Below are 14,140 nucleotides of genomic sequence, written 5' to 3'. Positions count from 1 at the left end.
TGTTTTAAATCCTCCGTTAAGTTTCTCTCTCACTCTCATTTTAGCTGCCTTTGCGTCCACTGTTGTTGTTTGGAAATGGAAGGACCCCAGATGGGCGGCAAAGCACGTGTAGTAGGCGGCTAATTTGTGCCTGATGGAAAATCACTTTATATCAAAGTACTCCAAACGCACGCACGCCAAGATTTCGTGCTTTCTGAAAGCTATAATATAGATCTATAATAGGCCTATATATAGATGTCATTAATTTATTTCCCGCATAATTTCAACCACGGCTTATCCGATATCAATTAATACTCATATTTGATTGATCCAAATCCACCAAAAACGGTGGTTTTCCGCAGCAACCGTGGCTAAAAACCGCGATCCGTGCATCTCTAGTGTCCACACTGCAAAGCAAGCCACCACCAGCATAACACAGATTTCAGCATTACATAGTTTCGTAATGAGGCGATATATGGCCAGCGTTGTCCACCACAGCTCTCCACACATGTCCACCAGAGCTCTCCCCACACACACACACACACACACACACACACACACACACACACACACACACACACACACACACACACACACACACACACACACACACACACACACACACACACACAGTGTCTGTGTCTTAACTTTTGGGGCACAGCATTGCATGTCAGCATGCAGTTGTGCTGACACCGCAAGCCCCCCCCAACCCCCACCCCGAACCACCCACCACTGTCTATGACTGCCGTTCCAAATCAGCTGACCCAAATGGGCCAAAAGGAAAAATGTGTGAATGGAGTGATGCTGGCGGTTGCTTTCTGAGAAGGACCGATTTCGTCAGACGATTCTTGACCCCCACCCCCTGCTCACACACACACTCCCACTCCCACACACACACACACACACACACACACTCTCCCGCTCCCGCACACGCACACACACACACACACACACACACACACACACACACACACACACACACACACACACACACACACACACAGAAGGGACCACACACAACCATAGTGGCTCTATTTTTCTGGCAGATAGAGAGGAAGCAAACAAACGAAAAAGAAAAAAAAAGTTTCAGCAGGACATTGTGTGTTGATTGTCATGCACCACCCTTATGGCATCTGATTAGTGCAATGCGTTTTGTACAAGATTACAGTCGTGTAGGATAATGGTTTTAAGTGCTCTATTTTACTGAACAGAATAACTCAATTCATATCGACATTGTCTTTGTAAATACCATCAGTTTTTGTAATATAAAATAAATAAATATAAAAACAAAGATGGGGGGGAGGGATGCGCAGTGTCTCTGGTTGGTTGACCGTGAAGAATAGCATAGCCCCTGGATATCGATGCACCGTGAATATATGCATATTATCTCCCATCAGTGTGGTCCAATGTACAGTACAGTTGGCATTCTGCAGATGCTATGGCACAATAAGAATGAGCATGCTGGTTATAGCATTATGACCTATAACTGACGTTATGTTAACAGTGGAATCGACTGATCCTATAAAATACATGGATTTGCACACCGATTATGTGTCAAGTGGTGACTCTCGAATTCCGTTCACTTGTTGTGGAACATCTGTTTTAGCCTGTCGAGTGTCAGATGGGCGGGTTTGCGCTTAACTGAACATTTCAACTGACTGCACTGCACCAGGAGGGTTTTAATCAATCACAGGTGCTTGAATTGATTTTTTTTTCTCCTTTCTTCCCCATGCAGCCCAGGACTGCTCAAATCCCTGCAATCATTAATTAAAGTTACATTTGGCCACCGTATTATGCCTGTCACCCAGCTACATAACACTGCTGTCAGGAAGAAAAATAACAACAATCTGCGTGCTACAAATAAATCGCTACTTAATGTGTCCAACGGTATATATTTCAGTGTGAAAAGTACAAGAGGGCAGATCGGACAAGGCACTTGTTTGTCGAGAACAAAAAGAGAACACGTGGTGGGGGGGTGCTGTGTGTGTTTTCCATAGGCTAAACTCTAGTTAAACGCAGTTTGATGCTCCAGCACCTCCAAATAGTCCGGCTCGGTGTGCAAATTAGCCTTCAGTTCGAAGTACTCGTTCTTAGTTTGCTCGAGCATCACCTTGTGCGGCCTCGTGTACATAAGTGTCTCCATGAGCTTCAGCTCCTCCTGACGGCCCCCGGGGCCGCCCTGCATCTCCACGGCCGACTGCAGCTGGGGCATGTTTTTTCTCAGGTACTCGGTTATTCCGAGCTGCTGCAGCTCCTTCTCCTTCTCCAGAATGTTCCTGTACAGCGAGCCGGGGTTCCCGAGGGACAGGAACTCCGGCGGGCACTCGCCGCTCACCGACCGGAACTTGGGGTGCCCCGTCAGCGGGGAGGTGTTCTCCTTCTCCATGATGCTCCGGCAGACGTGCTGCTTGCCGCCGAGGTTGCCCAGGTCGCCGCCCAGGTTGCTGTAGTCCACGTCGGCCGACTCGTGCTCGTTGTGCTGGGCGCAGTAGGTGGGGTTGCGGCAGATCTGCACGATGGGGCTGTGCGAGCGCTCCTCGTACAGCGCGGGGGAGCCGGCGCGCTGCGTGAGCGTGTGGTGCGTGGTCTTCTGGCCGTACATGCTGTAGTGCAGGTGGATGGGGCTGCCGCTGCTGTTCTCCCGCGGCCCCTGCTCCTCGGCGATCTTCCTCTTTGCCCGCCGCCGCCGCCGGTGCACCACGAACACCACCGCCCCCGCCGAGCAGAATATGAGCATGAGGAAGATGACGAGGAGGCTGAGGATGAGCACGGAGAGCGGGATGGTGTCGGTGAGCGAGCTCAGGAAACCCCCGCCGCCGCCGCCGGGGCTGTCGGGCCCCAGCGTGGCCGTGACGCTCTCCTCGTCGGACAGAGCGTGGTAGGTCACCAAGCCGGGGCACAGCGCGTCGTGGCGAAGGCTCCGCAGCTCGGTTTCGACGACTTTCTTTGGCGTTTGGCACAAAATGGAGCCCACCACGGTGTCCTTCCTCAGCTTCTCTACCCATTGTTTGAGGCTGAGCAAATCACAGCTGCAGTCCCACGGGTTCTCCTCTAAATAAATCTGCTCGAGTGCGTCGAGTTGATCGAGCACGTTGCTCACTGGCAGGTGCATGAGCAGATTTTTCCTCAGGTTTAATTTGGTGAGGGGCACGTTGCGAAATATCTGAGCGGGAAGAGAGGTGAGCTGGTTGTTATTCAGCGACAACAACTTGAGGTTTGGCAAGGGATTAAATGTGCCCGGAGCGATCTCTTTAATGAGGTTGTATTCCAAGTACAGGTACTCGAGATTGTGCAGGCCCACGAACATCGTGGAGACGAGCTTTTCGATCCGGTTGCCGTTCAGGTAAAGTTTTCTCAAGCTGCTCAGGCTGAGGAATGTCTCGTTGTCGATGTAGTCAATTCTGTTGTTCGCCAGGTTCAGCAACTCGAGACTGTCGTACGTGACGAAATCGTACTTCAAAAGTTTCTGGATCATGTTTCCTGTCATGACCAGCTTGGTGGGGCTCTGCTGCAGTATTCCGATATCCGAGACCCTTTGAATCCCTCGGTCCTGACAATGCATCAAAAACCCTGCCACGGGGTGATTGTGACAGGAACAGTGCTCCACACACGGGCTCCCAGGAACGTGAGACGGCGTCGGAATCTTGCCGTCATCCTTCCCGTCCATCAGCCTGGGAATCTGAGCCGCTTTGGATGATGGAGTCACAACCATATCGAGTGACTTGGAAGGCTCCTCCAGGTTGATGTCGGCATGCGATTTACAAAGGACGTCCCGCTTCACTTTGGCCAGGATGGTGCCTTTTAGTTGGGGCGGTTCGCTGCAGACCACCTCGCCGATAGCAGACTGGGCCCTCATGTTCTCCATCCAGATCTTTAGATGCAAGATATCACAGTTGCAATGCCAGTTATTGTCCTCCAAGAGAAGTTCCATGATCCGTCCGATGTGCTCCAAGAACCCGACATAAGGCAGCGTCTGGAGCTTGTTACCACGCAGGTCCAAGTGGGTGAGGGGCAAAAAACGGAAGATATTGCCGGGCAAAAACTCAATGGAATTATCGTTGAGAATCAGGACCTTGAGGCGGATCAGTTTGTTGAAGGCCCCCGGCTCGACGACCTGGATAAAATTGGTGTCGGCCTGGAGAAACTCCAAATTCACCAGGCCTTGGAAAGTGTCTTCTTTCAGAGTGACCAGGAAATTGCTATTTATGTGGAGTTTCTTCAAGGAGCCGAGGGCGCCGAACACCCCCGGTTCGAGCTCTTGTATGCTGTTGGCCCCCAGGTGAAGCGAAACGGCGTTCTTGAGACCCTCCATTTCCTCGGTGCGGAGCTCGGCCAGGTCATTCTTGTAGAGGTTCAGGTGGAAGGGCACGCCCGTCGGGACCTTGATCTGGGAGATTTTGCTGATGTTCCGCTGCTCGCAGTTGATGTGGAGGACGCCGTCCTTCTCCTCGCAGGCGCACAAGGAGTCACAGGACTGGGTGATGGGGGACGCTGCCTCCAAGGGATGGGTGTCTTGGGACCTGGCCGCCGTGAGAAACAAGCCGAGGAAAACGATGCACGGCAGCATTTCTGTCAGAGGGATCTGGGGAGAAAAGGACAGAAGGGAGGGTGGGAGGGAGGAGGGGGAGAAAGAGATATACAGAGAGAGGGAGAGAGAGAAAGAGAGAGAGAGAAGGAGAAGGGGGGAGTTAAGTGTAAATCCATTATACAGTGGAGGGACTTTCAGAGCAGTAATCATAAAACACAGCAGACAACAACAGAGGGAGGCTTGCATTAGTGATGACTTTTATCCTATTTTTTTAAATCCTCATTTGCCTAACACACAGGCGTGGCTCCGGACAGTGACTCATCCAATCTAAGTGTGTAGGAGGATCCTCAATTGATATTCAGTGCTACAAAGTCTTGAGGAACCAGAACAAAAGAATTGTACTCTTATGCACCCGTACACACGATGTAACGATGAAGAAACCTTTAACATGGAACCCTTGAACCTCTGGACTGCATGCAAGTTTCATTGTGCTACCCCACATGAACTTTAAAGGCGTGAAATGACGATTATGACTGCATCGTACTGTATGCATGAGCACTGTTCGCTATGGACAGAAGAGCTCTTGTGTAAAATTGTCATTCATGTTGTGGTGATGTACATATAAGTATGGCCTCAGGGAAAGGAAAACAGTGTTGGCACAACGTCCAAACTACATCTGGGAAATGATGTAACAATTATGTTTTTTAAAGCCCTATTTTCTATACTTTTAAAACCAGCACAAATAGCAGATGTACAAGCTAACAATGTGTCACGATGCATTGTGAAACTGAACATTTGGTATCGTTTGCCATTTTTTGAAAAATATGCAAGTTTTAGGGGCAATTACAGTAATGAGAGGTTGAAAGTGGTTTGAATAAATCAAGGCATTTTATTATGGAGGTCAGGGATGCCCCAAGCCATTACCCAAGATCAGCATCGGACACTTTATATTCAGTCCGTGCATTTATGTAATTATCGCAATGACCCGCACACAGGTTCAAAGAAGTGCAAGTGCATTCAGTATCTGAAGTCTGCAACATCATTTGTGGAGACTGCCTTTGCAGCGTTTATTATGGACACTTGTGTGGTAAAGCTGTCGGCAATTAGTCGGTTCACAGACGACATTTGTAGTTTAGTTGTTTGCACGATGTTGAAGCTGTGACCGCACACTGGATCGCGCCGTGTGATAATTTACACACACATGCAGTGTAGATGCTGTAGCCCGGAGGCACAGTCATGCTGTAATTGACTAGCTGACACGATATATGCTAGTGTAATGGGAGAACATTTATTTTCATACTAACCTTAAGACAGTATTCTGAAAAAAACGTAGGTTTCTATATCAGTGGTGCTCAAACTTTTTCATGTCAAGGACCCCAAAATTATGTGTTTTGCCGCGGACCCCCATCTCAAAATATTTTGTTCCAGGGACCCCCAGAAGCAAGGATTTGAGTTACAAATGTTCAGGAGTTAAAGGAGTTAAAGGAATATAAATATATTAATTTGCACACATTTTCTCGATTTTTCAAAAATAGCAGATCTACAAGCTCGTAGCGCGGCACTCGGTGCCGCGCTATGAGCGTGTATATCTGCTATTTTTGAATAGCCAAAGTTTAAATTAATGCTTTTTAGCTCAAATCAAAAAATATGACACAGATGCGTTCCAGGTCTTAATGGGCTAAAGACTCATGACAGATCTGAATAAAGAATGCAATGCTGGAAGGGGCAGTAAGAGAATGCATTGAGTTTTCTACCTTGGATCGGTGATTTACTGATTTTGGATCGACCAAACTTGTACTTGTTAGTTAGGCTATTTGCGATTCTAAAATGGCATCGAATCAGCGATCAGACGACATCCCTAATGATGATCTATCATTATTAATTAGTCTGTCTCGTCTCAGTAATCGCAATAATCTGTCATCATCATCATCATCATGTGCCACTCTGACCTGTGTCTTCTGTGAATCTGACACATGGGCAGCTACCCCCCCCCCCCCCCGTCTTAAAAAGCACAGTCAGTAGTCAGCATCCATCCAAAAGGAGAAGTCAGGATGTGTGTTGCTATTTATAAGCTGCATCGAATGCCTACATTTTTCTTCCTGTTCTGGTGAGTCACAGCCAGGGTCCGGGTCAATTCAGGGAGAGCCCTTTTATTTCGAACTCCGCTGGATTCGCCGCCTTATTATGCAGATTGCTCATTTGAGCCAAGTTGTTCTACACCCCCACACTCTCCCCCACCCCGGGCCAGAGTGAGTCATGCCAGAGAGTAGTAGTCAATTCAGTCAATTTCAGAAAACCACTTAAGATACATTTTGAGCAAAAGCAATATTGATAAAGGTTTTAAATGAGCATACTTGCTTCTGAAGTGTTTTTCTTCCTCCCCCAATTAACATTTACACACTTGACTCAAATGGCAAGGAGGCTGACCACAAGCAAAAGGCCAAATTCGTTAATCAGCACAAACCCATACGCATATATACGCATCTCGGAAAAACCATCCTCCGTCATTGATTCCCCACTCCTCCAGTTTCAGCCTATTGTTTTTGAAAGTTTTCTTTTCCGAAGCCATATGCCAAGGTCTCTCTGAGAGCATGCAGTCTTTGGCGCGTGTAAAATGTACAGTAATGCTAGTCCAAATGAGGCCGCGGCCAGACTGTTAAGAAGCAAATTCAAGATGTGGAGACAAAAAGATGGATGCCGGGGTATTTGGCGGCACAGCGGAAACGCCGCAATGTGATTTCGATTATGGTCGAGCCACGCTGCTAACATACAGACTCACAGACTTTGTTTGGGTATTTTATTATTCTCACGGAATCGGTGGGAAATTAATTGAAAACATGCCGTTGCCGACGCGCACAAGAAGGAGGACAAAAGCGTAGGCCTACAACCGTGAATATACAACATTAAGATGAGAAAGGAAGACGTATTCCCATGATAATCCCCCCCTCCCATATGAGTTTGTTACATTTTTTTTGCGGTTATTTTGCAGCATCTAATGGGAGAAAATAACTGCCTTCAGTGACAGCACCCCATGGGGGCCAAGACAAGCAGTATGAGCAACAGCAGGGGGGAGCACCGACGTTTCTATGCAGTCACAGCTTGGAAATTCCGATCGGCTTGAGAATTCTAATAACAGACTCTAAATTAAGACTCCCTCTTGGACCCAAGAGCGTGTCTTATAGTACAATGGCTCGCCCCACCCCCATCTAATATGAATACATATCTCACTGTTGTCCTCTGTTAACTCATTTAGACCGGGAACGCATCTGTGTGCCATTTTCAGATGTCTTTGGGCTATTCAAAAATAGCAGATCTACAAGGTCACAGCGCGGCACCGAGTGCCGCACTACGAGCTTGTAGATCTGCTATTTTTGAAAAATCGAGAAAATGTGTGCACATCTTTGAACATCTATATTTTTTCAAGCGAACATTTGTAACTCAAATCTTTGCTTCTGGGGGGGGGGGGGGGGGGGGGGTTTAGAAGATATTTGATATTAAGATATTTGTAGAATCCCCAAAAGAAAAGATTTGAGTTCAAATGTTCACTTTCAAAAAACATATATATTCAAAGAATTGCACACATTTTCACGATTTTCCCAAAAATAGCAGATCTACAAGCTCATAGCGCGGCACTCGGTGCCGCGCTGTGAGCTTCTATATCTGCTATTTTTGAATAGCCCAAGGATATCTAAAAATTACACGGATGCGTCCCAGGTCTTAATGCGTTAAGAATGCTGCTTTCCCACATACACCAGTGAAAAATGCAAGATAGGCTACTGTGCATAATAATAATAATAATAGAATAATGTCTTGCTAAAGCCCTTTCCCCAACATCAATCAACTTCAAAGACTCCCAGGGAGCTGGGAGACGGAGCAAATCTTCTGCTTTAATGCGTTGCTATCTCACAGTCTCTCTCTGCAACGTTTCCACGTGTGTAAAAACATAGCATGACCGATGTGTGATGAATGTTATATCATCATTATGGAACTGGTACACTGCAGTTATGGTCATGAGTTGTTGAGATACAAATGTCATATATTTTACATGTGTAGGGAGGCCTACGTGTAAGGGACTGTTGTCAAACAAACTCCCCAAATTGCTCATAAAAAGAGTTGAACGTGAACAGTGACAGGCCAGGGTCTGCAAAAATGCTACAAAAAACAGTGGTGTAAAGTAACTAAGTACATTTACTCAAGTGCTGTACTTAAGTACAATTTTGAGTTGAGCTTTTACTTTACTGGAGTATTTCCAATATTCAGTACTTTTACTTCTACTCCACTACATCTCAGGGGCAAATATTGCACTTTTACTCCATTACAATTATTTGAAAACTTTACTTACTAATTACTTTGCAGATATACATTATTACATTATAACACATGCATTAATCACTTTCATTTTATACCTAGGCTATTTGAAAATAGCCAATCTACAAGCTCACAACGCGTCGCATTGCGACGCGTTGTGAGCTTGTAGATCTGCTATTTTCAAACATTTTTATACTTTTACTTTTGGAACTTTAAGTACATTTTGATACCAATACTTTTGTACTTCAAGTCAATTTTGAATTCCAGACTTTTGTAACAGAGTATTTCTACAATGCAGAATTGATACTTTTACTCAAGTAACACATGTGAGTACTTTTCCCACCACTGACAAAAACAGGCTTGGCAACATTTTTTCTTTTCTTTTCTGTTGCTGTACAGTAGCCTGTGGTCACCGGTTACTTGGCCACCCACTCGTGTGAAGCTAATCCAACACAATGAAACCAACATCATTCTCACACGGTCTTCCTACGGCGGTCATTCATGCCTTCATATCATCACGCCTAGACTATATTGCAACTCCTTATACTCTGGGCTCAGTAAAAAGGTTATCTCCCGTCTTCAACTTGGTGCAAAATCATGCAGCTATAGAGTACTAACAAAGTCTAAGAGACATGATCACATGACACCGATCCTAGCTTCTCCTTTCACTGGCTGCTGGTGAGTTTCAGAGTTGATTTTAAGATTTGACTGATGACTTTTAAAGCCTGGCAAGGCCTGGCTCCCAGCTACATTTCTGATATGGTGCAACCACATAAGCCGGTGTGCATAGCCTTAGATCCTCAGGTAAGGCTCTCTTGAAAGTTCCCAAGACTCGCCTCGTCACCGTGGGCGAGGCGAGTCTCAACCCACGGCCTCGTCACCCCGGGCTAAGTCAGTGTAATCTTTTAAATCGCACCCGAAAGCGTATTTGTATACTAAGGCCTTTCCTTAGATTTTAGTACCCTTGCCTGGCACATTTGGTTGTCTCGATTGTGTTACTTTCAATATATTTGTACTGGTGAAACCTTTTGGGTTTATTTTGGTTTTATTTTATCTGTGACTTGACTGTTGTTGTTTATCCCTATGGATGGTCTTTATCTTGGCATTGTAAAGCACGTTGTAACACTGTTTTCAAAAAGTGCTCTATAAATAAAGTGTATTATTAGTATTATTATTATTACTCTGCCTGACAACGAATCTTCAATCGATACATTCCCTCTTTTATTTTATATATAGTTTTTGTTATTGTTCATACCAGCAGCAGTTTATACGGTAAGATATACAGTACTTCGGGGAAAAAAGGGTAATCGATACATTTCATGTAATTTGCATGTACTGTATGTCTACCAGCACTGCATAGACAGACCTTGGAAGAAATAGAGGAAGGAATACAGGAGAGCAACCCAACACTTTTGCTGTTTCACTATTTGTATTATGAAGAATTATAGTATATATGGCTTATAAGTGGTTAAGAAAATGTGAAATGGAATTTATTTTACAAATGGAAACCTGGTGACAAATAAGTGCGATGCGAGTAGAACAAAAAAACAAAACACTTCTCTGGTGATTCATTAATTAAATATCCCTTGCGCGACTCCCACTTCAGGCGTCATAACGCATACACAATGGGCTTTGCCCATTTAACTGGCCCACAAATAGGCCGTCTCCATGCTTTATTTGGAGCAGCTATCTATAGTATTGTGCCGGGGTGTTGCACGGTGATATACACAGGATCAAAGGGAGTACCTCTCTCCCATGCCGGATTGCTTATTCATCACAGACTACAATACCACGTTTAAAGCTGTATGGCATTTCCTCTTCTAACGCGCCCATGCAGATATCTCATGTTTGTACTCAACGCTTGTAGTCCTTATAAACAGCCTGTTCTCGAACGTGTTCATTTCAAGGACCCCCAGTTTGCTATGTACTAGGCCATGGACCCCTTCCCCATAACTCAGAGGGTGTACAAATGGGACCAAATGGACCCTTACGGGTCCATTTGGTTCCATTTGTACACCCTCTGAGCTACAGACTGTAAGGATCAATTTGGTTCCTACCTATCAATAATTTAGCTGGGGACCCCCTGGAACCCCCTGAAGGACCCCTGGGGGTCCCCGAACCCCACTTTGAGAACCACTGCCCTATAAGACACACAGGCACGCACGCACACACATGCACGCACACGCACACACACACACACACACACACACACACACACACACACACACAAACGCACACGCGCGCGCACGCACACAGATATTCAATCAAGCTCCGAATGATCTCGAGCCAGATCCGGCGGTACAACGCGGTATGTTTTAAACTGTTTTGCCTGCACAAATTGATCAGATTTGCCCATGAGTGATGCACACGACACCCCACGCACCCCCTCGAGAGAAACAGATGGTTGCCGCTATTAGTCAATTCCACAAACAGAACGCGGTTGCAGCCAGCATCGAGCCAGCATCCCCCCCGACGTCAATCACTGTGTCTAGCAGCGCGCCAGTGCAGCGCTTCCAAAAGGAATTGTTTCATCTAACACTCCCTCCCTGCCATATACCTGTGGGGGTGATATAGCACGCGACTGCCAAGAAAGACTATTCCCTCGGGCTTTACAATGCTCTGACGCACGTGAAACATAGATGTGTCACATGAAGAACGAAATAGTCCTCCTCCGCCTTACGCGGTGTGAGTGGCAAAGTGGGTGCTGTGCCACGACCAATACTTGCATTTTCTTTACCCCATGAAGACCTGGAACGCATCTGTGTCACTTTTCTACAAGCAGATCTACAAGCGCTACGAGCTTGTAGATCTGCTATTTTTGAGAAATTGTGAAATTGTGTGCAAATCTTTGAAATATATATTCTTTTAAAGTAAACATTTTCAACTCAAATCTTTGCTTCTGGGGGTCCCTGGAACAAAATATTTTGACCACCGCGGCCAAATACATATAATTTTGGGGGTCCTTGACATGAAAAAGTTTGAGAACCACTGATATAGAAACATCATTTCTTTCAGAAAACTGTTGGGATTTAGAAGACATTTATAGAATCGGCTTCAGGTCTTAATGGGTTAACCACTTGAAACCTATAATATACCCCTCCTTTTTTTTCTCCTTTACACCAATCAAATCTCTCTGCCGAAAATAGCTGATCTACCAAGCTCACAAATGTTCGCCTAGTATTATGACATGCTCAGAAAAGTGATCCTAGGGTTCATGAAACTATAATAAGAAAAAACATCTATTTCTAGAGCACTTTAAGAAAAAAGGGTTTCCATTTTAGTCTCTCTCTCTCTCTCTCTCTCTCTCTCTCTCTCTCTCTCTCTCTCTCTCTCTCTCTCTCTCTCTCTCTCTCTCTCTCTCTCTCTCTCTCTCTCTCTCTCTCTCTCACAGTCAATCTAGTCATAGAAAAAAAAACTCTAAGTGAGTTGAGTGTTCACACTCCTTAAGGAGATTAAATAGCAGCCAATAAGGCTGACCCATTTTATCCGATCAACTTAGTTAAATACTTCAGATTAACTAACATCAGGGATCACCAGTGGCCTTTTTAATGGGAATTAGACACCAGACTGCTTGTAATGAGCCAAAAGGCTATTAACAGCGTTGAACAGCATGTGACATTATTAGCCACCATTTGAAACAAGTTATGTCTTTGTAACATTCAATTAATCTCTCCTCCTGATACACACACACACACCAGCAGTCACAGACCTGATTGCGATAGCATGGGCACAAATCCAACCCCAGACATATGTTGCACAGCATCCAGTGTCTGTTCCCCTGTATTGTCTAATAAATCCCATTGAGAACCTGAAGCCGATTCTACGTCTCCTAAATCCCAACAGCATTCTGAAAAACGTATGTTTCTATATCAGTGGTGCTCAATCTTTTTCATGTCAAGGACCAGCAAAATGATATGTATTTGGCCGCGGACCCCCATCTCAAAATAGTTTGTTCCAGGTGGTCCCAGAAGCAAAGATTTGAGTTAAAAATGTTTGCTTTAAAAGTATTTATATTCAAAGATTTGCACACATTTTCAAGATTTTTCAAAAATAGCAGATATACAAGCTCATAGTGCGGCACTCGGTGCCGCGCTATGAGCTTGTATATCTGCTATTTTTGAATAGCCAACGTGTAAAATAATGCTTTTTTAGCTTAAATCTAAAAAGTGACACAGACGCGTTCCAGGTCTTAATGGGCTAATAAAGCATCAACGACATTCAAAAATCGCACAAAAGGTGTTTTGGGGCGACGAGCAGATTGTCAGATTCGGTTATTCAGGAGATCTAGATCCAACAGCGTAGTATTGACTTGGGGGGGGGGCTATTGTGCCAGCCAGCCCATGGCATAAGTATCGTGTACACTAGTTGGGGCGAGAGAGCCTAACAGGACATCTCTTTTATATAACAGGGGAAACATCCCTACTAGTCATGTTCTATCCTCATCACTGTCACACTAAGTAAAAGCTTGTATAGGAGCCCACGAATAGCCCTTGAGAATAAAAAGCCCGATTCCTGCTCTTGTAACTGCATGAGGCGACTTACGGTACGTGCAACTAACACCTGTGGTGGAACCATCTCGTTCTCTTCAGTCGAGAGACAACTCGCGGGCTGCATTACATTACGGTGATGTGTCTTCCGGGTGCACCTCATCATTACAACCCCCCCCCTCTCAGCCATCACTCAAAACATCGCTCTTTTGCAGAAATTAAGCGTTTAACTTGGAGTGGCACACGCCTATTACCCCCCTAGATAATGATCATTGGGGATTACTGTTCTAATATATCCTGCATCTCTTTCTCTCTCTCTCTCTCTCTCGTTCTCTTCTTCTCCACAAAACTGTGCATTTATGTTTTTCTGTGGACACATCCAACGGCTCGTTAAAAAACATGGCTTTGACTTTGTTACCACGCACCTATCTCCCTACCCGTCTGTCTGCGTCCTTCCTTTGCCAAATGGAAATTTGCAATCTCTTAAAACAACTTCTATTAGCACAAAAGAAGAAAGGAAAAAAAGTTTCACAACAACAACACTGGTGCAACTACGACTAAGAAAGAAAGGAAAAGTAGAAGCTGAATTCTTACATGCATGGACTGCATAGATTAGAGTTCCACATTCTCTTGACGATATATATTTCCTGGAGGCGGAGATGCATTGGATGCGACACAATTAGGAGTAATGCCGAGTCCTTGAAATGAACAGAAAACAAGTACCAAAAATCGTGGCACTGCGTCCTTAAATGAACGCTCTTGGATTTGGCTGCGCATAAGTCAGCCAAACTGTCTAAAACATCTGCAGCCAGTATGCCAGAGGCCCTCAATTTGCCAA

At 45.3% G+C, this 14,140-nt stretch overlaps 1 protein-coding gene across 1 annotated transcript in view; it reads right to left on the bottom strand.

Annotated features, from left to right (window-relative positions):
• Nucleotides 1-690: 690 nt before the first annotated feature.
• Nucleotides 691-14,140, bottom strand: part of slitrk6 (SLIT and NTRK-like family, member 6) — a 44,685-nt gene continuing 31,235 nt past the window's right edge. The window contains exon 2 of the mRNA XM_084050624.1: nt 691-4,561. Within this exon, the coding sequence (XP_083906750.1) occupies nt 1,985-4,546 (2,562 nt within the window). The 5' untranslated portion in view covers nt 4,547-4,561 and the 3' untranslated portion in view covers nt 691-1,984. The remainder of the gene's footprint in view (nt 4,562-14,140) is intronic.

The sequence above is a fragment of the Gymnoscopelus microlampas genome (assembly GCF_963454915.1).
Source record: "Gymnoscopelus microlampas genome assembly, chromosome: 24".
Classification (NCBI taxonomy): domain Eukaryota; kingdom Metazoa; phylum Chordata; class Actinopteri; order Myctophiformes; family Myctophidae; genus Gymnoscopelus; species Gymnoscopelus microlampas.
Note: the sequence above shows the minus strand (reverse complement) of the source record. Positions and strands in the feature narration are given on the sequence as shown.